The sequence below is a fragment of the Cyanistes caeruleus genome, chromosome 2 (assembly GCF_971803275.1).
Source record: "Cyanistes caeruleus chromosome 2, bCyaCae1.hap1.1, whole genome shotgun sequence".
Lineage (NCBI taxonomy): Eukaryota > Metazoa > Chordata > Aves > Passeriformes > Paridae > Cyanistes > Cyanistes caeruleus.
The window spans coordinates 109,312,839-109,340,063 of NC_141702.1; the positions used below are offsets into that span (position 1 = coordinate 109,312,839).

At 46.3% G+C, this 27,225-nt stretch overlaps 1 protein-coding gene across 3 annotated transcripts in view; it reads left to right on the forward strand.

The window, feature by feature from the left end:
• LOC111944117 (TOG array regulator of axonemal microtubules protein 2-like) overlaps positions 1–27,225 on the forward strand; it is a 49,932-nt gene that overhangs the window by 4,318 nt on the left and 18,389 nt on the right. Inside the window, exons 3-18 of one of the 3 annotated variants that reach the window (XM_086871487.1) lie at positions 3,976–4,136; positions 5,376–5,422; positions 7,776–7,984; positions 9,532–9,692; positions 11,154–11,200; positions 13,555–13,766; positions 14,165–14,325; positions 15,788–15,834; positions 18,194–18,405; positions 18,804–18,964; positions 20,382–20,428; positions 22,779–22,990; positions 23,389–23,549; positions 25,014–25,060; positions 25,905–25,993; positions 26,927–27,077. In XM_086871487.1, the coding sequence (XP_086727613.1) occupies positions 3,976–4,136; positions 5,376–5,422; positions 7,776–7,984; positions 9,532–9,692; positions 11,154–11,200; positions 13,555–13,766; positions 14,165–14,325; positions 15,788–15,834; positions 18,194–18,405; positions 18,804–18,964; positions 20,382–20,428; positions 22,779–22,990; positions 23,389–23,549; positions 25,014–25,060; positions 25,905–25,993; positions 26,927–27,077 (2,125 nt within the window). The remainder of the gene's footprint in view (positions 1–3,975; positions 4,137–5,375; positions 5,423–7,775; positions 7,985–9,531; positions 9,693–11,153; positions 11,201–13,554; positions 13,767–14,164; positions 14,326–15,787; positions 15,835–18,193; positions 18,406–18,803; positions 18,965–20,381; positions 20,429–22,778; positions 22,991–23,388; positions 23,550–25,013; positions 25,061–25,904; positions 25,994–26,926; positions 27,078–27,225) is intronic. The other 2 variants (XM_086871498.1, XM_086871507.1) reach the window with 2 other exon arrangements.

Consider the following 27,225-nt stretch of genomic DNA (forward strand, 5'->3'; position numbering starts at 1 on the left):
AACAGTTGAAAATCAATTAATATAAAAGTACTATTAATTATTAAAACACTGCACCAGCATCTCATAGTTAATAAACAAACAAAACCAAAAATTATCAATGAAGGATTGGATAACCAGTCCAGAAATGATTCTCCAAGTCTACTTCAAAATTGATCCAGCTGTCATATTAATAGGGTCAAATTGTTGAGTTAAAACGTGACTCAAATACTGATTTGGTACAAGAACATCTGGATCTATTGATAAACATTCTGTCCAGGTAAAGTTAAGACTTGGCCAGGGTCTTAGACTTTAAACTGGAAAGATGTTTCTTAACTTATTTTTAAAACAAGGTTTTCAATAGCAACAGCTATGAGATGCTTACAGCACAGCAAACTGTTATAATGCATTTGTACAAAGCAAATAATTAAGAACTTTAGATACTAGACGAATTAAATCATTCAGCAGTTGGTTTAATTTGAAGCTTCTTCAATGGCAGTTAATCTTTAGCAATGGTACATCTTACTAAAATTCTGGAAACACTGAAAAATAAGAAGTTATAACAAACAAAACTGCAAAGATTGCAACAATTCATAGAGCTCTTGATGAAATCAAGGATGTCACAAACTGTATTTATTTTTGTCTACAAGCAGGTGGTCACCAGTGGTCCATCACAGTTGCTTCAGTTGTATCTGTCTTCATATTTCTAGGAAAACAACTATACTTTGCAATTTAGACAAGTGTTTCTAATAAAACATAAAACAATTTAAATTAAACAACATTTAAACTTAACAATAATTATTTGTAACAAAAGAAAATAACAAAACTTAACTTTTAAAGAATATCTAAGTTACACAGCTTAACTAAAAAACATTCAAGCTAACGGTAACATGGATTCACTATAAAAATTATAAAAATGTAACAAATACATCACAATTCCATGTTATCTAGCTTTGAGAATAACTCACAATAACTGCAAATGTTACCAAAAACACTCATTCACAACAAGAATTTGCCTAGTATATGTTCAAATTAATTAAAATTCTAAAGTGCAGCTTCTCTAAAGAAAAGCCACAACAACACAGGATTGGGCAAGTTGTCATTTAGCTTTTGTAGCACTTCTCAGAAACATCAAGTCCAATTTTTAAACTAAAATCAAAAATCCAAATTGGTATATATGCTGTTATATGTGTTTTATATAACAAAAAGATTCACATTATAATTTCTTTATTAAAATTGTCAAAAACTCAACAAATGGATAATACATGGTTAACATAACTTTGAGATTACTAAAACAAAACAAAAATCTTTTAAGTTTCTTGGGATACAGAAATACAACATTTAAACTTTTTAATCTATTTTTAAAGGCGCTTCATTTAATAGAAACTTATTTTTAAATTTCAATCTTGATTGCAACAATTTGCTGATTTACAAACAATACAATTTATAAAACTTTTAATTTTTGAATTGTCTAATTAAAACCCTCTCTTTTTTATCCCTCTCCAAAATATCCAGCTTTTTGTTGTTTTTTATTGTTTTATTGCTTTGCTTTCCGCAGTTTATTGAAGTCACTGTTACTTGTTTCACCGGTGGTTGTCTTGGCAACAGTGTTTTGCCGTGTGTGTTTTTTAAAGTCATCGGCGCCGAGCTACTTTTTAAATCTGAGAAAAACTCTGAAAACTCTAACTAGATAAACTCATAATTACTCAAAACACAAAATTAACTCTAAAAAGATACATAAACACCTTTTAAAAACTCAGTAAATTATGACTTCGTAACAAACTCGGTATTATCCCGGCGCTTCTTCTCGGGGGGGTGGGCCTGGTGAACCGCTCGTGTCTCGGCCAAAGTCAGACCTGGCTGGTTACTTCCTGTTTTCTGTGCGTTTTTCTTGGGCCCCGGCTCCGCTACCACCCCTGTGGGCAGGCTGCTCCCTCCCCCCCGGCTCTCCACGCCTTTCCTTCCACCCTCCACTCCGCCTTTTACCCCACCTTTCCTTTCGCCTTCTTCTCCTCCTTATCTCTTTGCATTCCAATCTCTGTGTCTCTGTTCCCATTCGCCGCGTCTTATCTCTTTCACTTCACTTCTTCACATTCCTTTTCTCTCCCATCCCCCCGACTGTGCCCACCTTCCAAGGCCAGATTTAGTTCTTTGTTAGAGACATATTTTCCCGCGCTACAATTTCTTTCTCTGCACCATCTTTATGACTTTGGGGGGATGCTTTCTTCTTATTTTTTCTGCCACACCTCTGGCTATTTCTGTTAACTTTTTCCAAAAATCTTCTGCTCTTCGCTGTTTCTCTGAGAGCAGATAAGAATTTAGGGACTGAGGGGACTCCCAGCCCCGCTCCCGGCTCAGTTGAGCTTCTCCCATCTGGGGGCTGTAAAGCTCTGACCCTAAATTTCAGGGTAGCCAGCAAATAGTTCCTTGTCGTTTCCCAAATTTGTTCAGCAAGGATTTTAGCACATCTGTCCCACACCTTAGGGCGGATAATCTTTCCAAACTCATTTACAGCTTCAACAACCTAAATTCTTGCAATAGCAAGCAAATTATGTTTACAACTTATTAGCAATCTAACCTTTTTTATGATTCCATCATCCTTCTGGGCCCAGGCATTTCACGCCAAGAACAGTCCAGCTCACTTGGCCGCTGTCAGCTGAACCAGGGTATCCTTGCTTTTCTAATTTCTTCTCATGCTTCTTCCCACTTTTTTCTTCTCCCGGGATTCCGGCACAAGATGTTGGGTTTAAAGCAAGATAAGCACCCTGACCCACTCCAGCAGTGGCTATCCCAGCCGCGCGGACCATACTCCACAGCATCAATGTGATGGACGGCAAATATGGCAATTTATTACAGGGAAACTTAACATTTTATAGCCTGGGTTCACTGTGTTACTCCCATCTGCATACGTCACACCTAGGTGCTATTGGCTAATTGCAAGAGAACTTACTATCTTAGCAGAGAGGGGGTCTGCTAGCTTTCCGTTACATCCCGAGTTCTTCCGCAGCGTCAGGCCCTAACTACAACAGGGGAGAACAGCCCAGAGCCCAGCCACACCATTAGCTTTGCAGCAGGGCCAGGAGCTGCAGTTGTTTTGGGTTTGCCATGGGGTGCAGGAGGAGGCAGATGGACAACAGCTTTGGCAGACTGAATGTCCAGTCAAAGGCTTGGGTACTTGGTCTCAGCCTTGCTGAGAAAGGGCCCCGTGTATCCCTGACAGGAACTGATGTTTTACTGAAGATTGAACAGGTCCTGATTTGGCTTTTTAGCTGTGCCAGAAATGATGGGATACTAAGGAAGGGTGTGCATCTGTCCCTGCTTCCTCCACCCCCCTTCCTGGCCTTGGCATGGGCACTCTGGAGCAACTTGGGCAGGCAGAGACCTTGCATTGAGCCGCAGATCAGAGAGCTCTGCTGAACTTCCTAAATGCCTGTGAGCCTGAGGTGCTGGATGTGTGGGAGCTGGAGAGCTCTGAGCATCCTGAGAGCTCAGCAGCATCTGGCCTCAAAGGCTGCTGGGGAACTGTAGGAGGGAAGGGCAGCAGCAGAAGGAATGAGGGGCTTGAGAAAAGCAGGTTTTGCCATCCTGCAGAATGGCTTTGTGGGGACGTGGCTGGAAATCAGCAATGGTTGTTAGGTGCTTTAGGGGCAGGGAGTTTATAGGGATCTAAATGCCTTCCCATACATCCAAAAGGCCAGTGGAGGCATCGTCACCTGAGAACATCTTAATGTCAAAAACGTGGATGATTCCCAGCTGGGAATGCAGTCACACTTGTACAGAAGTGAGCATGAGGGGAGAGGTGGTAAATGTGTGACATGATCTCTCCCCCACCACCTGCCTGTCCTAGGACACCATTCTCCATCCTGGACCAAGCTGCTCTATCAATCTGACTTGTCTTTTCCTGCCAGGTCCAATTGAAGAATTTGGCTAAATATATTGAGGCATGAGGGGTACAAGGCTGGATGCTTGATTGTGAGCACTGTGATTTGCTCTTTGCAGGCTTCCTTGCTGTATCCCACTGCAGGGGATAAGAAGAAGGAATCACTGGGACTGCCTTTGATCCCCCCGATACGCAGGGCAGTAAGTCCCGATGTTGGCAGTGCTGCAGGATCTCTGCAAAGCTCTCTGCAGCTGGATGTGCAAGAGTCCCAGGAGATGAGGTAAGCCAAGGTGTCTGCTGCTCCAGTGTGCTATTCACCTCGCTCTTCCCATCTCGTGAGGTTATTTTGCACAGTCAGCTCTCCCATGTATTTAGGCAAACCTCTGTGTATTCAGCATTTGGCCCTATCTGTGGTGATCCAGCCCAATGTCAAACCCAGCACCATATGGCCCAAGAGCAGAGGTGGTGGTGGGGAAGAGGAGGCAGGGCTGAAAAGCTCCTCAAGACAGGTTCTCTTCTGGACCTGGCTGTTGATTCCCTCTGTAATGTTTGTGGTGTCATTTGGGAACTGTATTGCATGGGTCTGGATGCTGCAGATCTTTGAATACTGTGATCCTTCACTGTCAACTTCTGCAGACACATTAACATGTTTGCACAAATATTGGCTACTTTAGAGGTGTCTGCAAATTTGGGTGTTGTTTCTGTAAATGTTAGATGTAACTTTTCTGTGCCTGGACCCTTACTGTGAAATGAGATCCCAGAGAAATTCTGGGGGATGTGCATATAATCCGATCCACATTTAATATTTCGGTGATGGCTTAAGATCAAAGAGGGCAAGGCACTAGATAAGAGGAATAGGACTGTACCTGATAGAAAGATATTGGCTTGGAGAAGTGTGAGAAAATGTAGCGGTCAATCTTGTCTGAGTGATAACAATAAAGAAGGAGTCTCAGAAGTATCACTCACTTGGAAAATCTTCTGTAGGGCTTTTAAAGTGCAGTCTGAATATCCTTCCATAACAGCTGTGTGTGAAAAAGCATGTTTTGTCTTGAAAGAGCAAGGAGGTGTAACATTCTCAGGAGACAGCAGTGCTCTGACCACATGGAGCACGAGACTGTCACCAGTGTAAGGCACAAGCAGGCAAAGTCAATCTTTGCAGCAGTACAAAAGCAGCTGCCCTCCATAGAGACTCGTGTCTCAGCTCAGCAGCTCTTGCTGCTTCAGAGGCTGTAGGAGCCACTTGGCTCCAAAAGGAGAGACAGCAGAACTGGGGGGTTATGATACAAGTTGAAGAATGACTGCTGTGTTTCAGCCGGAGCTTGGCCAGCTCTGTCTGACTCCAGCATCTGAGAGCTTAAGGACAATGAATCAGCTTTGCATCTTGTTTAGTTTCTGTGTTGCATTTCCTTCTTCATCACAGTGACCACGATAAGAAGGGTTGTCTCCTTTCATGCTACATGCATTCCCTCCTTTCTCTTTCTTCCTCCTCATATGGTCTTTTGTCTTCCATTTTCTCAAGGTCCACACCCAGCAGCAGAAGCAAGGACATGAAATCTCAACATACAGGTAGGTACAGGACATGTCTGTCCTCAAATGACCATTGGAATTTTGACTCAGAGGTGACATTTTGAATGGTTGGTTTAAAATAATTCTCTTCAAAATTTCTTTAACTTGTTTTCAATTTCTTGATGGGCTCCGTGGACTCTTGGAGAGCTCAGTTACTGGGAGTGTGCTCTGGTGTTGCAGTGAGAAGTCCTCCAGTGTGAAGTGTTAAATGGCAGGAGCTGGAGTGGTACCTTTGGGCCCTGGAAATGCAGTGCAGGAAAAGGAAAGATTCTACTCCATCCACCACTTGCCCTTTATCTCCCTGCAACATTTCCAGTGTCACAGTTAGTAGAGAATAAGCAGGCATTGAGCATGAAATGGGAAATATTCCCAGTCCTTCTTCCTGCCCTTGAAGGAGAAAATCTTTCCTTGCGGCACTTACTGAGCTGAACCCTTTGAGATCTGAAGGAGATTCATGGACATTGCCTGGTTCTGCCCTGGGAGAAATAGAGAAACCTCCTCTGAGGGAAAGTCCTTGTGAAATTTCCGATTAAGGAGAAGGAGGTTTCCAAATGGATGCAGCCTATGCAGGGTCTGAGTTTGTCATCCTCTGAGAGCACAAGCCCAAAGCCACCTATGGCAGGTTCACCATGACAAATCTCTTCCCCGACTCTCTCTGCCTGGGTCAGTGCTGCAGGCTGAGGCTGCAGGAGGAGATGCCTTCTGCCTTGTCCCTCCCTCCCTGCCTGCCTTGCCTGATCCCTGACAAGTAGAATTGTGCCAGACAAAATGCAGTCTCTGATGCATCTGTGTCAGCCAATGCTTTCAAGTTGAAAGCCTCAATGAAAGTCTGTTGTTGTTCCTTTGCCATCTCTGGGCATTTACTGATAGGAGAGATGAGACTTGAAAACATAATTTTGCTGCTGCAGGAAAAGGGATCAGATGTCCTGGTCCCTTTGCTCAGGGTTTGTTCTGCCAAATCCTGGGTACAGCCCCTTTGGAAAGACTCCTTAATTGCTGATATGCAGCTGCAATGCTGAATGCAGTTGGGGAGAATTGCTGCTCAGTATTGCTCAGGTGACATTTTTGCTGGATTGATTCTGGCCTAGAAATTACCTACCTCATCAAAGGTTGTCAGATGCTCTTTTGTAAATGACGTCACCATTGTACTGGGATAAAGAAACACAGATTTTATCCCTGTCTTCTTTTTATGCTCTACACTCTGCTGTTTGCATTTAGGAAATTCTTAATGGTTTTTAACTGCCATGGTCAGAAATGTTTTGTTGCAGGTGATCTTTGTGTTGGTATTTGGTGTCTCTGCAGGAAAGAAAGCAGGGAATAAACCCCAGGGGCAGGGAATCTGAGCAAATTGCAATGTTGGAAAATGAATTTGTTCGCTCCACATTTGGGCTCCTTGAACACTGAGGACATGTGAAGGGGAGTACAAATGTTCATTCACTTCTAACATGGGGTGCCATTGTTCATGTGCCAGCACTTCCTTAGTTGTGAAGAGAAATAAAAGCAACCAACAAATCCCCACCCTGAACTGAGTGGGAGTTACAGAAACAAGGGCGATGAAAATGAGCTTTGGAAAGCAATGACTTCCTAGGTGTAGTTGTCAAATTCTGGAGACCACTGTGTCTGGCAACTCTTTGGAGGAAGGAAAGAGGTCCAAAAGTAGTGGATGGGCAATGAGCAACACATAAGCAAAGTAGTAGAAGCTCTGTCTCCTGGCTTGCCAGCTCTATACCGTTCAGAGGAATTCTAGTGATGCTAGTTTCATGAAAAATAAAAAACAAAGCGATCTTCGGAATAATTCAAAACCCCCCTGGATGGTTCATGCATTAGATGGATTGATTGTAAAGGTGGGAGTTCACCTAACTCACTTCTTCCCTTTTGAGCATGCCTCAGCCATGAGGTAAGGTGGGAGCTGGGCTGCTCTCTGGCAGGAGGAAGGGTCTTGTGCCAGCCTAGGGAGCCTGTGCTCATCCCCAGGGAACAGTTCTGCCCTGCATGTGCCCCCTGCAATGAGCTGTGCTGCTGCCAGTGCCCCGTGCAGCTGTAGGGCTGCTCAGCTGTGGGGCAGGGACAGGAGCAGGAGGCTGCATGTGCAGCTGAGCCATGGCTGCAAAGCCCAGGGCTCTGGGCTCCCTGCTGTCCCAGGCCAGCCCAGAGGCCAGGCTGTTCCTGTGGTTGCTCTGTGCAAGTGGGGCAGGGTGTCCCCTGGCCTGCCTCAAGTGGCTGAAGGCAGGAGCATGTTTCCCTGTGCAGCTTTCTAAGAGTTTGGAGCAAGTCTGTCCCATGAAATATGGAGCTCCAGATGCATTAGGTTTGCACTGCAACCTGTGTTATATTTTGTGTCTCCACTTTACAGGCCAGACTGGCTACCCTCTTGCCAAGAGATTTTCTTTGGCAAATCCTTCTCTGCTCCTTCCCTCCAAGCCAATGCCCCTCATCCCAAGGAGCTCTTCCAAGCCAATGAAGAGCTGCATCGGAGAGCACGTTACTGGGAAAAGTGGCACTGGCAATGACAATGACAGTGGAAAAGAACAGGAGTCATGTTCAGAGGGAAAAGGACGTACGGTAAGGAGACCAAGCTAAGTCATGTGTGGGAGATTTTCAGTTTCTGTGCTGTAGACAGAGCTCGGAGAGCTTTCCCTGTGGTGTGATCCCAGGGAAGCTGCTGAGCCAAGGAAGAGCTCAGCTGGACCCTGCAGGTCAGCATGCCTTTGCAATGGGTCTGTGGTGCAGACTTCACGTCCTCAGCACCTATCAAGAGCAGGAGAGGCCTTTGAAGGGTTTCTGGGCTATGCCATGGTTCCTCCTCTGTCTTGTGGCTGAGAGAACACCCAGAAGCAGTCAGAGCATGTAAAGTTGTCCACTCTGGCCAAGCAATCCTTCTACATTTAGTAACCTATGAGTATCTTTGAAGCATCTCTATGTCTGGGTGGTGTTTTGTCTCAGCTGGGTCTGGTTGGGATGTTTGCTGGAATAGGCAGTCCTGCACAGTCAGTTCCAGGTTGTCTCAGCTTTGGAGCTGTACAGCCATGGCCTTCTGCACAGTTGTCTGTGATGTTGTTTCTAGACTTCATCAGCTTCTGGGCAGCTGTGTGCTCTGGCGTGGCTTTGTCCATAGGGAAGGGGTGGGAGGTGGCCATGGGGAGAACAGCCCAGAGCCCAGCCACACCATTAGCTTTGCAGCAGGGCCAGGAGCTGCAGTTGTTTTGGGTTTGCCATGGGGTGCAGGAGGAGGCAGATGGACAACAGCTTTGGCAGACTGAATGTCCAGTCAAAGGCTTGGGTACTTGGTCTCAGCCTTGCTGAGAAAGGGCCCCGTGTATCCCTGACAGGAACTGATGTTTTCACTGAAGATTGAACAGGTCCTGATTTGGCTTTTTAGCTGTGCCAGAAATTATGAGATACTAAGGAAGGGTGTGCATCTGTCCCTGCTTCCTCCACCCCCCTTCCTGGTCATGGCATGGGAGCCCTGGAGCAACTTGGGCAGGCAGAGGCCTTCCAGAGAGCTGCAGATCAGAGAGCTCTGCTGAACTTCCTAAATGCCTGTGAGCCTGAGGTGCTGGATGTGTGGGAGCTGGAGAGCTCTGAGCATCCTGAGAGCTCAGCAGCTTCTGGCCTCAAAGGCTGCTGGGGAACTGTATGTAGGAGGGAAGGGTAACATCAGAAGGCATGATGGGCTTGGGAAAAGCAGGTTTTGCCATCCTGTAGAATGGCTTTGTGGGGACGTGGCTGAAGATCAGCAGTGGTTGTTAGGTGCTTTAGGGGCAGGGAGAGAATTTGGATCTAAGCACTTACCTATGCATCCAAAAGTCCAGTGGAGGCACTGTTACTGGAGCACATCTTGATGTCAAACATGTGGATGCCAGCTGGGAATGTAGCCAGACTTGTACATATGTGAGCATGAGGGGAGAGGTGGCAAATGTGTGACATGATCTCTCCCTCACCACCTCCCTTTCCTACAAAACCATTCGCCATGCTGGGCCAAGCTGCTCTATCAGTCTTGTTTTTTTCTGCCAGGTCCCAGAGGAGAATGTCACTAAATGTCTTGAGGCATGTCTTGAAGGGGACAAGACTGGATGCTTGATGTGAGCATTGTACTCTACTCTTTGCAGGCTTCCTTGCTGTATCCCACTGCAGGGGATAAGAAGAAGGAATCACTGGGACTGCCTTTGATCCCCCCGATACGCAGGGCAGTAAGTCCCGATGTTGGCAGTGCTGCAGGGTCTCTGCAAAGCTCTCTGCAGCTGGATGTTCAAGAGTCCCAGGAGATGAGGTAAGCCAAGGTGTCTGCTGCTCCAGTGTGCTGTTCACCTCGCTCTTCCCATCTCGTGAGGTTATTTTGCACAGTCAGCTCTGCCATGTATTTAGGCAAACCTCTGTGTATTCAGCATTTGGCCCTATCTGTGGTGATCCAGCCCAGTGTCAAACCCGCCACCATATGGCCCAAGAGCAGAGGTGGTGGTGGGGAAGAGGAGGCAGGGCTGAAAAGCACCTCAAGACAGGTCCTCTTCTGGACCTGGCTGTTGATTCCCTCTGTAATGTTTGTGGTGTCATTTGGGGACTGTATTGCATGGGTCTGGATGCTGCAGATCTTTGAATGCTGTGATCCTTCACTGTCAACTTCTGCAGCCACAAGAATATGACTGGACAAATATTGGCAATTGTTAAGCTGTCTGCAAATTCCGGTGCTCATTCTCTAAAGTCAGGCGCCATAGTTCATGTGCCAGCATTTAGAAAACAATAAAATTCTTTTTTTAAAAATATACTGACAAACCCCAACACAGAACTGAGTGGGTGTTACAGAAACAAGGGCTATGAAAAATATCTTTGGGAAGTAATTACTTGCTAGATGTAATTGTCAAATTCTGGAGATCATGGTGTGTTCCCAACTGTTTGAAAGAAAAGAGATCCCAAAGTAAACCTAAGGTGCAATTTCTCTGTGCCTGGACCACCACTATGAAATGAGATCCCAGTGATGTTTTGGGGAATAGATGTATAATCTGATCAACATTTAGTATTTCAGTCTGGGCTTCAGATCAAAAAGAGCAAGGTGCTGGAGAAGAGTTTTAGGACTGTACCTGATGGCAAAATATTGGCTTGGAGAAGTGTGAGAAAATGTAGCTGTCATGCTTGTCTGAGTGATAACGATAAAGAAGGAGTCTCAGAAGTATCATTCTAATTGAAAATCTTCTGTAGAGCTTTTAAAGTGCAATCTGAATATCCTTCTCTAACAGCTGTGTGTGAAATAGCCTTTTTCTTCTTGAAAGAGCAACGAGGTGTAACATCATTCTCAGGAGACAGCAGTGCTCTGACCACATGGAGCACGAGTCTGTCACCAGTGTAAGGCACAAGCAGGCAAAGTCAAGCTTTGCAGCAGTACAAAAGCAGCTGCCCTCCATAGAGCCTTGTGTCTCAGCTCAGCAGCTCTTGCTGCTTCAGAGGCTGTAGGAGCCACTTGGCTCCAAAAGGAGAGACAGCAGAATTGGGGGGTTATGATGCAAGTTGAAGAATGACTGCTGTGTTTCAGACAGAGCTTGGCCAGCTCTGTCTGACTCCAGCATCTGAGAGCTTAAGGACAATGAATCAGCTTTGCATCTTGTTTAGTTTCTGTGTTGCATTTCCTTCTTCATCACAGTGACCAAGCTAAGAAGAGTTGCCTCCTTTCATGCTTCACACATTCCCTCCTTTCTCTTTCTTCCTCCTCATCTGTTCTTTTGTCTTCCATTTTCTCAAGGCCCAGATCCACCAGGAGAAGCAAAGATGACAACTCTGAAGAAGGAGGTAGGTACAGGACATGTCTGTCCTCAAATGACCATTGGAATTTTGACTCAGAGGTGACATTTTGAAAGCTTGGTTGAAAATAATTAATTTTAAAATTTATTTGACTTCATTTCAATACCTTGATGGGCCCAGTGGGCTCCTGGAGAGTCCAGTTACTGAGAGTGTGCTCTGGTGGTGCAGTGAAATATCCTCCAGTGTGAAGTGCTGAGTGGCTGGAGCTGGAGTGGTGCCTTTGGGCCCTGGAAATGCAGTGCAGGAAAAGGAAAGATTCTACTCCATCCACCACTTGCCCTTTATCTCTCTGAAGCCATTCTAGTATCATAATTCGTAGAGAATAAGCAGGCATTGAGCATGAAATGGAAATGTTCCCAGTCCTTCGTCCTGCCCTTGAAGGAGAAAACCTTTCCTTGGGGCACTTTCTGGGCTGAACCCTTTTGAGATCTGAAGGAGATTCATGGACATTGCCTGGTTCTGCACTGGGAGAAATAGAGAAACCTCCTCTGAGGGAAAGTCCTTGTGAAATTTCCAATTGAGGAGAAGGAGGTTTCCAAATGGATGCAGCCTATGCAGGGTCTGAGTTTGTCATCCTCTGACAGCACAAGCCCAAAGCCACCTATGGCAGGTTCACCATGACAAATCTCTTCCCCGACTCTCTCTGCCTGGGTCAGTGCTGCAGGCTGAGGCTGCAGGAGGAGATGCCTTCTGCCTTGTCCCTCCCTGCCTGCCTTGCCTGATCCCTGACAAGTAGAATTGTGCCAGACAAAATGCAGTCTCTGGTGCATCTGTGTCAGCCAATGCTTTCAAGTTGAAAGCCTCAATGAAAGTCTGTTGTTGTTCCTTTGCCATCTCTGGGCATTTACTGATAGGAGAGATGAGACTTAAAGACATAATTTTGCTGCTGCAGGAAAAGGGATCAGATGTCCTGGTCCCTTTGCTCAGGGTTTGTTCTGCCAAATCCTGGGTACAGCCCCTTTGGAAAGACTCCTTAATTGCTGATATGCAGCTGCAATGCTGAATGGAGATGGGGAGAATTACTGCTCAGTATTGCTCAGGTGACATTTTTGCTGGATTGATTCTGGCCTAGAAATTACCTATCTCATCAAAGGTTGCCAGATGCTCTTTTGTAAATGACGTCACCATTGTACTGGGATAAAGAAACACAGATTTTATCCCTGTCTTCTTTTTCTGCTCTACACTCTGCTGTTTGCATTTAGGAAATTCTTAATGGTTTTTAACTGCCATGATCAGAAATGTTTTGTTGCAGGTGATCTTTGCGTTGGTATTTGGTGTCTCTGCAGGAAAGCAAGCAGGGAATAAACCCCAGGGGCAGGGAATCTGAGCAAATTGCAATGTTGGAAAACCAAATTTTCCCTTACATATTTGGGCTCCTTGAACACTGAGGACATGTGAAGGGGAGTACAAATGTTCATTCACTTCTAACATGGGATGCCATTGTTCATGTGCCAGCACCTCCTTAGTTGTGAAGAGAAATAAAAGCAACCAACAAATCCCCACCCTGAACTGAGTGGGAGTTACAGAAACAAAAGCCATGAAAACGAGCTTTGGAAAGCAATTACTTCTTAGGTGTAGTTGTCAAATTCTGGAGACCACTGTGTCTGGCAACTCTTTGGAGGAAGGAAAGAGGTCCAAAAGTAGTGGATGGGCAATGAGCAACACATAAGCAAAGTAGCAGAAGCTCTGTCTCCTGGCTTGCCAGCTCCATACAGTTCAGAGGAATTCTAGTGATGCTAGTTTCATAAAAAATAAAAAACAAAGCGATCTTTGGAATAATTCAAAAACCTCCTGGATGGTTCATGCATTAGATGGATTGATTGTAAAGGTGGGAGTTCACCTAACTCACTTCTTCCCTTTTGAGCATGCCTCAGCCATGAGGTAAGGTGGGAGCTGGGCTGCTCTCTGGCAGGAGGAAGGGTCTTGTGCCAGCCTAGAGAGCCTGTGCACATCCCCAGGGAACAGTTCTGCCCTGCATGTGCCCCCTGCAATGAGCTGTGCTGCTGCCAGTGCCCCGTGCAGCTGTAGGGCTGCTCAGCTGTGGGGCAGGGACAGGAGCAGGAGGCTGCATGTGCAGCTGAGCCATGGCTGCAAAGCCCAGGGCTCTGGGCTCCCTGCTGTCCCAGGCCAGCCCAGAGGCCAGGCTGTTCCTGTGGGAGCTCTGTGCAAGCGGGACAGGGCTTTTCCTCTGGAGTGCTTCAAGGGTCTTCATGCCTGGAAATGTCAACTTGTGCAGCTATTTAGGAGTTTTCAGGAAGTCTCTCCCAAGAAATATGGAGCTTCAGATGCTTTAGATTTGCTTTACCACCTCATTTACATTTTTTTTTTTTTCTTCTTTGCAGGGCTGACTAGGTTCATTTTTTCCAAATCTTTCCGGAGATCTCCTTCTATGCTCCTTGCCTCTGCTCTATTTCCTCCCATCCGGAAAACCTCTCAGTCTTCCAACAGAAGAGAAATGTGCAGAGTTGAGAAGGAGAGTGGGAAAAATGGCACCAACTACGATGATGACACTAGAGAAAGAGAGGAGATGAGGTCAAAAGGAAAAGGTTGTAAGGTAAGGAGACCAAGCTATGTCCTGTGTGGGAGATTTTCAGTCGATGTGCTGCCGGCAGAGCTTGGTGAGCTGTCCCTGTGAAGTGAGCCCAGGGAAGCAGCTGAGCCAAGGAAGAGCTCAGCTGGACACTGAGCTTCAGGATGTCTTTGCAATGGGTGTGTGGTGCAGACTTCACATTTTCAGTGTGTAACAATAGCAGGAGAGGACTTTGAAGGGTTTCTGGGTTCTCCCTCCGCACTTCCCTTTGCATTCCCAATCCTGGGCCAAGCTGCTCCATCAGTCTGATTTCTGTTCTCCTGCCAGGTTCCAGTGAAGAACATGGCTAAATGTCTTGAGGCATGTCTTGAGGGGGACAAGACTGGATACTTGATGTGAGCACCGTGTTCTACTCTTTGCAGGCTTCCTTGCTGTATCCCACTGAAGGGGATAAGAAGAAGGAATCACTGGGACTGCCTTTGATCCCCCCGATACGCAGGGCAGTAAGTCCCGATGTTGGCAGTGCTGCAGGGTCTCTGCAAAGCTCTCTGCAGCTGGATGTGCAAGAGTCCCAGGAGATGAGGTAAGCCAAGGTGTCTGCTGCTCCAGTGTGCTGTTCACCTCGCTCTTCCCATCTCGTGAGGTTATTTTGCACAGTCAGCTCTCCCATGTATTTAGGCAAACCTCTGTGTATTCAGCATTTGGCCCTATCTGTGGTGATCCAGCCCAATGTCAAACCCAGCACCATATGGCCCAAGAGCAGAGGTGGTGGTGCGGAAGAGGAGGCAGGGCTGAAAGGCTCCTCAAGACAGGTTCTCTTCTGGACCTGGCTGTTGATTCCCTCTGTAATGTTTGTGGTGTCATTTGGGAACTGTATTGCATGGGTCTGGATGCTGCAGATCTTTGAACACTGTGATCCTTCACTGTCAACTTCTGCAGCCACAAGAATATGACTGGACAAATATTGGAAATTGTTAAGCTGTCTGCAAATTCAAGTGCTCATTGTTTTATAGTCAGGCGCCATAGTTCATGTGCCAACACTTATAAAACAATAAAATTCTTTTTTTAAAAATATACTGACAAACCCCAACGCAGAACTAAGTGGGGGTTACAGAAACAAGGGCCATGAAAAATAGCTTTGGGAAGCGATTACTTGCTAGATTAATTGTCAGATTCTGGGGAGCACTGTGTGTCCCAACTGTTTTGAAGAAAAGGGATCCCAAAATAAACCTAAGGTGCAATTTCTCTGTGCCTGGACCACCACTATGAAATGAGATTCCAGTGATGTTTTGGGGTATAGATGTATAATCTAATCAACATTTAGTATTTAGATCTGGGTTTAAGATCAAAAAGAGGAAGGTGCTGGAGAAGAGTTATAGGACTGTACCTGATGGCAAAATATTGGCTTGGAGAAGTGTGAGAAAATGTAGCTGTCATGCTTGTCTGAGTGACAACAATAAAGAAGGAGTCACAGAACTATCACTCACATTGAAAATCTTCTGTAGGGCTTTTAAAGTGCAGTCTGAATATCCTTCCATAGCAGCTGTGTGTGAAAAAGCCTTTTTCTTCTTGAAAGATCAAGGAGGTGTAATATCATTCTCAGGAGACAGCAGTGCTCTGACCACATGGAGCACGAGACTGTCACCAGTGTAAGGCACAAACAGGCAAAGTCAAGCTTTGCAGCAGTACAAAAGCAGCTGCCCTCCATAGAGACTCATGGCTCAGCTCAGCAGCTCTTGCTGCTTCAGAGAGGCTGTAGGAGCCACTTGGCTCCAAAAGGAGAGACAGCAGAATTGGGGGGTTATGATGCAAGTTGAAGAATGACTGCTGTGTTTCAGCCGGAGCTTGGCCAGCTCTGTCTGACTCCAGCAACTGAGAGCTTAAGGACAATGAATCATCTTTGCAACTTGTTTAGTTTCTGTGTTGCATTTCCTCCTTCATCACAGTGACCATGCTAAGAAGGTTTGCTTCCTTTCATGCTTCACACATTCCCTCCCTTCTCTTTCTTCCTCCTCATCTGTTCTTTTGTCTTCCATTTTCTCAAGGCCCAGATCCACCAGGAGAAGCGAAGATGACAACTCTGAAGAAGGAGGTAGGTACAGGACATGTCTGTCCTCAAATGACCATTGGAATTTTGACTCAGAGGTGTCATTTTGAAAGCTTGGTTGAAAATAATTAATTTTAAAATTTATTTGACTTCATTTCAATACCTTGATGGGCCCAGTGGGCTCCTGGAGAGTCCAGTCACAGGGAGTGTGCTCTGGTGGTGCAGTGAATAGGCCGCCAGTGTGAAGTGTTGAATGGCAGGAGCTGGAGTGGTACCTTTGGGCCCTGGAAATGCAGTGCAGGAAAAAGAAACAATCTACTCCACCTAGCACTTGCCCTTTATCTCCCTGCAGCATTTCCAGAGTCACAGTTAGTAGAAAATGAGCAGGCATTGAGCATGAAATGGGAAATGTTCCCAGTCCTACGTCCTGCCCTTGAAGGAGAAAACCTTTCCTTGGGGCACTTTCTGGGCTGAACCCTTTGAGATCTGAAGGAGATTCATGGACATTGCCTGGTTCTGCACTGCGAGAAATAGAGAAACCTCCTCTGAGGGAAAGTCCTTGTGAAATTTCCGATTAAGGAGAAGGAGGTTTCCAAATGGATGCAGCCTATGCAGGGTCTGAGTTTGTCATCCTCTGACAGCACAAGCCCAAAGCCACTTATGGCAGGTTCACCATGACAAATCTCTTCCCCGACTCTCTCTGCCTGGGTCAGTGCTGCAGGCTGAGGCTGCAGGAGGAGATGCCTTCTGCCTTGTCCCTCCCTCCCTGCCTGCCTTGCCTGATCCCTGACAAGTAGAATTGTGCCAGACAAAATGCAGTCTCTGGTGCATCTGTGTCAGCCAATGCTTTCAAGTTGAAAGCCTCAATGAAAGTCTGTTGTTGTTCCTTTGCCATCTCTGGGCATTTACTGATAGGAGAGATGAGACTTGAAGACATAATTTTGCTGCTGCAGGAAAAGGGATCAGATGTCCTGGTCCCTTTGCTCAGGGTTTGTTCTGCCAAATCCTGGGTACAGCCCCTTTGGAAAGACTCCTTAATTGCTGATATGCAGCTGCAATGCTGAATGCAGTTGGGGAGAATTGCTGCTCAGTATTGCTCAGGTGACATTTTTGCTGGATTGATTCTGGCCTAGAAATTACCTATCTCATCAAAGGTTGCCAGATGCTCTTTTGTAAATGATGTCACCATTGTACTGGGATAAAGAAACACAGATTTTACCCGAGTCTTCTATTTATGCTCTACACTCTGCTGTTTGCATTTAGGAAATTCTTAGTGGTTTTTAACTGCCATGATCAGAAATGTTTTATTGCAGGTGATCTTTGTGTTGGTATTTGGTGTCTCTGCAGGAAAGAAAGCAGGGAATAAACCCCAGGGGCAGGGAATCAGAGCAAATTGCAATGTTGGAAAACCAAATTTTCCCTTACATATTTGGGCTCCTTGAACACTGAGGACATGTGAAGGGGAGTACAAATGTTCATTCACTTCTAACATGGGGTACCACTGTTCATGTGCCAGCACTTCCTTTGCTGTGAAGAGAAATAAAAGAAACCAACAAATCCCCACCCTGAACTGAGTGGGAGTTACAGAAACAAAAGCCATGAAAATGAGCTTTGGAAAGCAATGACTTCCTAGGTGTAGTTGTCAAATTCTGGAGACCACTGTGTCTGGCATCTCTTTGGAGGAAGGAAAGAGTTCCCAAAGTAGTGGATGGGCAGCGAGCAACACATAAGCAAAGTAGTAGAAGCTCTGTCTCCTGGCTTGCCAGCTCCATACCGTTCAGAGGAATTCTAGTGATGCTAGTTTCATGAAAAATAAAAAACAAAGCGATCTTCGGAATAATTCAAAACCCCCCTGGATGGCTCATGCATTAGATGGATTGATTGTAAAGGTGGGAGTTCACCTAACTCACTTCTTCCCTTTTGAGCATGCCTCAGCCATGAGTTAAGGTGAGAGCTGGGCTGCTCTCTGGCAGGAGCAAGGGTCTTGTGCCAGCCTAGAGAGCCTGTGCTCATCCCCAGGGAACAGTTCTGCCCTGCATGTGCCCCCTGCAATGAGCTGTGCTGCTGCCAGTGCCCCGTGCAGCTGTAGGGCTGCTCAGCTGTGGGGCAGGGACAGGAGCAGGAGGCTGCATGTGCAGCTGAGCCATGGCTGCAAAGCCCAGGGCTCTGGGCTCCCTGCTGTCCCAGGCCAGCCCAGAGGCCAGGCTGTTCCTGTGGGAGCTCTGTGCAAGCGGGACAGGGCTTTTCCTCTGGAGTGCTTCAAGGGTCTTCATGCCTGGAAATGTCAACTTGTGCAGCTATTTAGGAGTTTTCAAGAAGTCTCTCCCACAAAATATGGAGCTTCAGATGCTTTAGACTTGCTTTGCCACCTCATTTACATTTTTTTTTTGTTTCTTCTTTGCAGGGCTGACTAGGTTCATTTTTTCCAAATCTTTCCGGCGATCTCCTTCTATGCTCCTTGCCTCCGCTCTGTTTCCTCCCAGCTGGAAAACCTCTCAGTCTTCCAACAGAAGAGAAATGTGCAGCTTTGAGAAGGAGAGTGGGAAAAATGGCAGTGGCTATGAGGAAGACACCAGAGAAAGAGAGGAGCTGAAGTCAAAAGGAAAAGGTTGTAAGGTAAGGAGACCAAGCTATGTCCTGTGTGGGAGATTTTCAGTCGATGTGCTGCCGGCAGAGCTTGGAGAGCTTTCCCTGTGAAGTGAGCCCAGGGAAGCAGCTGAGCCAAGGAAGAGCTCAGCTGGACACTGAGCTTCAGGATGTCTTTGCAATGGGTGTGTGGTGCAGACTTCACATTTTCAGTGTGTAACAATAGCAGGAGAGGACTTTGAAGGGTTTCTGGGTCCTCCCTCAGCACTTCCCTTTGCATTCCCAATCCTGGGCCAAGCTGCTCCATCAGTCTGATTTCTGTTCTCCTGCCAGGTTCCAGTGAAGAACATGGCTAAATGTCTTGAGGCATGTCTTGAGGGGGACAAGACTGGATACTTGATGTGAGCACCGTGTTCTACTCTTTGCAGGCTTCCTTGCTGTATCCCACTGAAGGGGATAAGAAGAAGGAATCACTGGGACTGCCTTTGATCCCCCCGATACGCAGGGCAGTAAGTCCCGATGTTGGCAGTGCTGCAGGGTCTCTGCAAAGCTCTCTGCAGCTGGATGTGCAAGAGTCCCAGGAGATGAGGTAAGCCAAGGTGTCTGCTGCTCCAGTGTGCTGTTCACCTCGCTCTTCCCATCTCGTGAGGTTATTTTGCACAGTCAGCTCTCCCATGTATTTAGGCAAACCTCTGTCTATTCAGCATTTGGCCCTATCTGTGGTGATCCAGCCCAATGTCAAACCCAGCACCATATGGCCCAAGAGCAGAGGTGGTGGTGGGGAAGAGGAGGCAGGGCTGAAAAGCTCCTCAAGACAGGTCCTCTTCTGGACCTGGCTGTTGATTCCCTCTGTGATGTTTGTGGTGTCATTTGGGAACTGTATTGCATGGGTCTGGATGCTGCAGATCTTTGAGTACTGTGACCCTTCACTGTCAACTTCTGCAGCCACAAGAATATGATTGGACAAATATTGGCAAATATGGAGGTGTACGCAAATTCCTGTTCTGATTCTTGTACTTTTATAGTCATGTGCTGTAGTTTATTTGCCAGCACTTATATTTTGAGAAGAAAAATATACTGACAGCACCCAACGCAGAACTAAGTGGGGGTTACGGAAACAAGGGTGATGAAAACTAGCTTTGGGAAGCAATTACTTCCTAGATGTAACTGTCAAATTCTGGATACCATTATGTGTTGCCATCTGTTTTGTGCATGGGCCTCCACTTAGAAATGAGTTCCCAGAGATGTTATGAGATAGAGCTGCATAACCCATGTGATGTTTAATATTTCAGTCTGGGCTTAAGATCAAAAAGAGCAAGGTGCTGGAGAAGAGGTATAGGACTGTAGCTGATGGAAAGATATTAGCTTGGAGAAGTGTGAGAAAATGTAGCTGTCATGCTTGACTGAGTGATAACGATAAAGAAGGAGTCTCAGAAGTATCACTCACATTGAAAATCTTCTATAAGGCTTTTAAAGTGCAGTGTAAATATCCTGTCCATAGCCGCTGTGTGTGAAAAAGCCTAGTTTTTCTGGAAAGATCAAGGAGATGTAATATTATTCTCAGGAGACAGCAGTGCTCTGACCACATGGAGCACGAGTCTGTCACCAGTGTAAGGCACAAGCAGGCAAAGTCAAGCTTTGCAGCAGTACAAAAGGAGCTGCCCTCCATAGAGACTCGTGTCTCAGCTCAGCAGCTCTTGCTGCTTCAGAGGGGCTGTAGGAGCCACTTGGCTCCAAAAGGAGAGATAGCAGAACTGGGGGGTTATGATGCAAGTTGAAGAATGACTGCTGTGTTTCAGACAGAGCTTGGCCAGCTCTGTCTGACTCCAGCAACTGAGAGCTTAAGGACAATGAATCAGCTTTGCATCTTGTTTAGTTTCTGTGTTGCATTTCCTCCTTCATCCCAGTGACCATGCTAAGAAGGTTTGCTTCCTTTCATGCTTCACACATTCCCTCCCTTCTCTTTCTTCCTCCTCATCTGTTCTTTTGTCTTCCATTTCCTCAAGGTCCACACCCAGCAGCAGAAGCGAAGATGATGACTCTGAAGAAGGAGGTTGGTACAGGGCATGTCTGTCGTCAAATGACCATTGGAATTTTGACACAGAATTTGTATTTTGAATGGTTGGTTAAAAATAATTCTCTTCAAAAATTCTTCAAATTGATATCAATGCATTGATGTGCTCAGTGGACTCCTGAAGAGCCCAATCACTGGGAGTGTGCTGTGGTGGTGCAGTGAAAATTCCTCCAGTGTGAGGTGTTGTGTGGCTGAGCTGGAGTGGTACCTTGGGCCCCTGGAAATGCAGCACAGGAAAAGGAAACATTCCTCTCCATCCAGCACTTGCCCTTCATCTCCCTGCAGCCTTTCCAGTGTCACAGTTAGTAGAGAATAAGCAGGCATTGAGCATGAAATGGGAAATGTTCCCAGTCCTACGTCCTGCCCTTGAAGGAGAAAACCTTTCCTTGCAGCAGTTTCTGAGATGAACCCTTTGAGATCTGAAGGAGATCCATGGACACTGTCTGGTTCTGCACTGGGAGAAATAGGGAAACCTCCTCTGAGGGAAAGTCCTTGTGAAATTTCCGATTAAGGAGAAGGAGGTTTCCGAATGGATGCAGCCTATGCAGGGTCTGAGTTTGTCATCCTCTGAGAGCACAAGCCCAAAGCCACCTATGGCAGGTTCACCATGACAAATCTCTTCCCCGACTCTCTCTGCCTGGGTCAGTGCTGCAGGCTGAGGCTGCAGGAGGAGATGCCTTCTGCCTTGTCCCTCCCTCCCTGCCTTACCTGATCCCTGACAAGTAGAATTGTGCCAGACAAAATGCAGTCTCTGGTGCATCTGTGTCAGCCAGTGCTTTCAAGTTGAAAGCCTCAATGAAAGTCTGTTGTTGTTCCTTTGCCATCTCTGGGCATTTACTGATAGGAGAGATGAGACTTGAAGACATAATTTTGCTGCTGCAGGAAAAGGGATCAGATGTCCTGGTCCCTTTGCTCAGGGTTTGTTCTGCCAAATCCTGGGTACAGCCCCTTTGGAAAGACTCCTTAATTGCTGATATGCAGCTGCAATGCTGAATGCAGTTGAGGAGAATTACTGCTCAGTATTGCTCAGGTGACATTTTTGCTGGATTGATTCTGGCCTAGAAATTACCTACCTCATCAAAGGTTGTCAGATGCTCTTTTGTAAATGATGTCACCATTGTACTGGGATAAAGAAACACAGATTTTATCCGTGTCTTCTTTTTATGCTCTACACTCTGCTGTTTGCATTTAGGAAATTCTTAATGGTTTTTAACTGCCATGGTCAGAAATGTTTTGTTGCAGGTGATCTTTGCGTTGGTATTTGGCGTCTCTGCAGGAAAGCAAGCAGGGAATAAACCCCAGGGGCAGGGAATCAGAGCAAATTGCAATGTTGGAAAACCAAATTTTCCCTTACATATTTGGGCTCCTTGAACACTGAGGACATGTGAAGGGGAGTACAAAGGTTCATTCACTTCTAACATGGGGTGCCATTGTTCATGTGCCAGCACCTCCTTAGTTGTGAAGAGAAATAAAAGCAACCAACAAAACCCCACCCTGAAATGAGTGGGAGTTACAGAAACAAGGGCGATGAAAACGAGCTTTGGAAAGCAATGACTTCCAAGGTGTAGTTGTCAAATTCTGGAGACCACTGTGTCTGGCAACTCTTTGGAGGAAGGAAAGAGTTCCCAAAGTAGTGGATGGGCAATGAGCAACACATAAGCAAAGTAGTAGAAGCTGTGTCTCCTGGATTGCCAGCTCTATACAGTTCAGAGGAATTCTAGTGATGCTAGTTGCATGAAAAATAAAAAACAAAGCGATCATGGGAATAATTCAAAACCCCCCTGGATGGCTCATCCATTAGATGGATTGATTGTAAAGGGGGGAGTTCACCTAACTCACTTCTTCCCTTTTGAGCATGCCTCAGCCATGAGGTAAGGTGGGAGCTGGGCTGCTCTCTGGCAGGAGGAAGGGTCTTGTGCCAGCCTAGAGAGCCTGTGCACATCCCCAGGGAACAGTTCTGCCCTGCATGTGCCCCCTGCAATGAGCTGTGCTGCTGCCAGTGCCCCGTGCAGCTGTAGGGCTGCTCAGCTGTGGGGCAGGGACAGGAGCAGGAGGCTGCATGTGCAGCTGAGCCATGGCTGCAAAGCCCAGGGCTCTGGGCTCCCTGCTGTCCCAGGCCAGCCCAGAGGCCAGGCTGTTCCTGTGGGAGCTCTGTGCAAGCGGGACAGGACTTTTCCTCTGGAGTGCTTCAAGGGTCTTCATGCCTGGAAATGTCAACTTGTGCAGCTATTTAGGAGTTTTCAGGAAGTCTCTCCCACAAAATATGGAGCTTCAGATGCTTTAGATTTGCTTTGCCGCCTCAGTTACATTTTTTGTTTCTTCTTTGCAGGGCTGACTAGGTTCATTTTTTCTGAATCTTTCCGGCTATCTCCTTCTATGCTCCTTCCCTCTGCTCCGTTGCCTCCCATCCGGAAAACCTCTCAGTCTTCCAACAGAAGAGAAATGTGCAGCTTTGAGAAGGAGAGTGGGAAAAATGGCAGTGGCTATGAGGAAGACACCAGAGAAAGAGAGGAGCTGAAGTCAAAGGGAAAAAGGTGTAAGGTAAGGAGACCAAGCCATGTCCTGTGTGGGAGATTTTCAGTCGATGTGCTGCCGGCAGAGCTTGGAGAGCTTTCTCTGTGAAGTGAGCCCAGGGAAGCAGCTGAGCCAAGGAAGAACTCAGCTGGACACTGAGCTTCAGGATGTCTTTGCAAAGGGTGTGTGGTGCAGACTTCACATTTTCAGTGTGTAACAATAGCAGGAGAGGACTTTGAAGGGTTTCTGGGTTCTCCCTCTGCACTTCCCTTTGCATTCCCAATCCTGGCCCAAGCTGCTCCATCAGTCTGATTTCTGTTCTTCTGCCAGGTTCCAGTGAAGAACATGGCTAAATGTCTTGAGGCATGTCTTGAGGGGGACAAGACTGGATACTTGATGTGAACACTGTGTTCTACTCTTTGCAGGCTTCCTTGCTGTATCCCACTGAAGGGGATAAGAAGAAGGGGTCACTGGGACTGCCTTTGATCCCCCCGATACGCAGGGCAGTAAGTCCCGATGTTGGCAGTGCTGCAGGGTCTCTGCAAAGCTCTCTGCAGCTGGATGTGCAAGAGTCCCAGGAGATGAGGTAAGCCAAGGTGTCTGCTGCTCCAGTGTGCTGTTCACCTCGCTCTTCCCATCTCGTGAGGTTATTTTGCACAGTCAGCTCTCCCATGTATTTAGGCAAACCTCTGTGTATTCAGCATTTGGCCCTATCTGTGGTGATCCAGCCCAATGTCAAACCCAGCACCATATGGCCCAAGAGCAGAGGTGGTGGTGGGGAAGAGGTGGCAGGGCTGAAAATCTCCTCAAGACAGGTTCTCTTCTGGACCTGGCTGTTGATTCCCTCTGTGATGTTTGTGGTGTCATTTGGGAACTGTATTGCATGGGTCTGGATGCTGCAGATCTTTAAATAATGTGATCCTTCACTGTCAACTTCTGCAGCCACAAGAATATGATTGGACAAATATTGGAAATGTTAAGGTGTCTTCAATTTCCTGTGCTCATTCTTTAAAGTTAGGTGCCATAGTTCATGTGCCAGCATTTATAAAACAACATTTTTTTTTAAAACAAAATATACTGACAAACCCCAACACAGAACTGAGTGAGAGTTACAGAAACAAGGGCCATGAAAACTAGCTTTTGGAAGCAATTACTTTCTAGATATAACACAAATTCTGGAGACCATTGTGTGTTGCCAACTGTTTGGAAGAAAAGGGATCCCAAAGTAAACCTAAGGTACAACTTCCCTGTGCCTGGGCCTCCACTATGAAATGAGATCCCAGAGAAGTTTTGGGGTACAGCTGCATAATCCAAGTGATGATTAATATTTCAATCTGGGCTTAAGATCAAAAAGAGCGAGGTGCTGGAGAAGAGGTACAGGACTGTAGCTGATGGAAAGATATTGGCTTGGAGAAGTGTGAGAAAATGTAGCTGTCAAGCTTATCTGAGTGGTAACAATAACGAAGGAAAAATCACAGAACTCTCATTCTAATTGAAAATCTTCTGTAGGGCTTTTAAAGTGCAATCTCAATATCCTGTCCATAGCAGCTGTGTGTGAAAAAGTCTTTTTCTTCTTGAAAGAGCAACGAGGTGTAATATCATTCTCAGGAGACAGCAGTGCTCTGACCACATGGAGCATGAGACTGTCACCAGTGTAAGGCACAAACAGGCAAAGTCAAGCTTTGCAGCAGTACAAAAGCAGCTGCCCTCCATAGAGACTCGTGTCTCAGCTCAGCAGCTCTTGCTGCTTCAGAGAGGCTGTAGGAGCCACTTGGCTCCAAAAGGAGAGACAGAAGAACTGGGGGGTTATGATGCAAGTTGAAGAATGACTGCTGTGTTTCAGACAGAGCTTGGCCAGCTCTGTCTGACTCCAGCATCTGAGAGCTTAAGGACAATGAATCAGCTTTGCATCTTGTTTAGTTTCTGTGTTGCATTTCCTCCTTCATCACAGTGACCATGCTAAGAAGGGTTGCCTCCTTTCATGCTACACACATTCCCTCCTTTCTCTTTCTTCCTCTTAATATGTTCTTTTGTCCTCTATTTTCTCAAGGTCCACATCCGGCAGCAGAAGTGTAGATGACGACTCTGAAGAAGGAGGTAGGTACAGGACATGTCTGTCCTCAAATGACCGTTGGAATTTTGACACAGAATTCGTATTTTGAATGATTGGGTAAAAATAATTCTCTTCAAAAATTCTTCAATTTGATTTCACTTTTTTATTGGGCTCAGTGGGCTCCTGAAGAGCCCAATCATGGGAGTGTGCTGTGATGGTGCAGTGAAAATTCCTCCAGTGTGAAGTGTTGTGTGGCTGAGCTGGAGTGGTACCTTGGGGCCCTGGAAGTGCAGCACAGGAAAAGGAAACATTCCTCTCCATCCAGCACTTGCTCTTTATCTCCCTGCAGCATTTCCAGTGTCACAGTTAGTAGAGAATAAGCAGGCATTGAGCATGAAATGGGAAATGTTCCCAGTCCTTCTTCCTGCCCTTAAAGGAGAAAACCTTTCCTTGCAGCAGTTTCTGGGCTGAACCCTTTTGAGATCTGAAGGAGATTCATGGACATTGCCTGGTTCTGCACTGGGAGATATGGGGAAACCTCCTCTGAGAGAAAGTCCTTGTGAAATTTCCAGTTAAGGAGAAGGAGGTTTATAAAATGGATGCAGCCTATGCAGGGTCTGAGTTTGTCATCCTCTGACAGCACAAGCCCAAAGCCACCTATGGCAGGTTCACCATGACAAATCTCTTCCCTGACTCTCTCTGCTTGTGCCAGTAGCCCGTTCATTGGGAGGATATCTAGGCATATGTGCCTTGCTGCTCTCATACACAATTGCTATTTCTTATGAGAGCTCTGCTGTCTGGAATCTTTCTTGCCTGTTGCCCAGAATGGTGTTTTTGAGGGCTTGAAATCTGTCAGAGATTTACACCAACCTTTCTTTCCATTCCCAGGCCTCCCACTGAGCCAAGCCAAGGGGACAGATCGTCCCACCAGTCCTGGTCATATGAGTGATGAAGACCTGAGGGACAGCTCTGGAAAGGTAAGGGTTAAAGACAGGGATGAGCAGACTTCCTTTCCTTATTGCTTGGCCCCAAATGTCACTGATAATCATAGTCTTCCATTCCTGAGGGATGGGGATTCTTCTTGGAATATATTTGCTTTTTAAAGAGCAATTGTGTGGCTTTTACTAGTGGTGAAAAGGTGACTGATTTGGAGATGGTGCTAAGGTCATGCCAGAAGCATTCTTTAGGTGCCATGGTCATTTTAGAGAAGTTCTGAATGGCAGAGCAAGCTGCAGACTTGTGAATGTGTGCAAATTGCACCCGCAGGAGCAGAGAAGCAAAGATTGTAATGTTAAGCGTAAGTAAGGCTGAAAAATAAAATGAGAGTTTGATTTTTCATGGTAACCTTTCTGGCTGTATCTCACAGCCCTCTCTTTCTCAATTTTTCTGCTCATTAATATCAATATTTCTGGAAATTGTTTTCACGTGAGTCCTTTCCTTGAGGTCCTTCAGAGACCTTTAGAGCTGAGCTCTTCAGAAGCCAGGAAGTGAGAACAGCTGCCATTCCTGGCCATGAGTGTTAAGCAAGAGCAATTACCCCTCCTTGCTGCGTATTTATTGCACATGGTTTTTATTCTGCTGCCATGGCCTGTAGGAACTGAACTGCCTGCTCTCTGGTCATGTGAGCTCTTCACCTGTCTTGGAGCACTCGTATGACTTTGGTGCTTCAAGCAGGGCTTCCTGTCATAGGCTGCAGTTGGAGCAATGTAAGGTTGTGGCCCTAAAGTCTTCCACCTCCTTGTGTGTAATTGCCAAGATGAGGTTGGGAGACATTCTTCTGAAACACTTGGAATGAATATGGAGCTGCATTAAAGACTGTGGCTCTCCATGGATCCTGTGCTCCTGATGAGATGTTGTGTCTGGTTTGGGTGTCTCTGCTTACATCTGTGATGTATTTCCTTTGCAACTAGATCCGTCCTGCATTGTGCAAGTTGGCTCAAAAGAACTTAGAGCGGAAGAAAATGGAGCTGTTGGAGAAAGAGCTCAAGAGAAGGAGGCAAACAGAAACATCCTTGCAGCTGCCTCCACAGACAGCTGACCCTGGGGATGCAGAAGAAGCAAGTAAGTGCAGACTACACCTGTGGTCCTTTTTGACCACTTGCTTGCCCTTTGCACGGTGCTGCAGTCAGGCTGTTCTGCTTGCATCTGAGTGGAAGCTTGAAGAGGAGTTCTTTCCCTTCCCCCCAAAATAATACAGAGGCATGAAGAG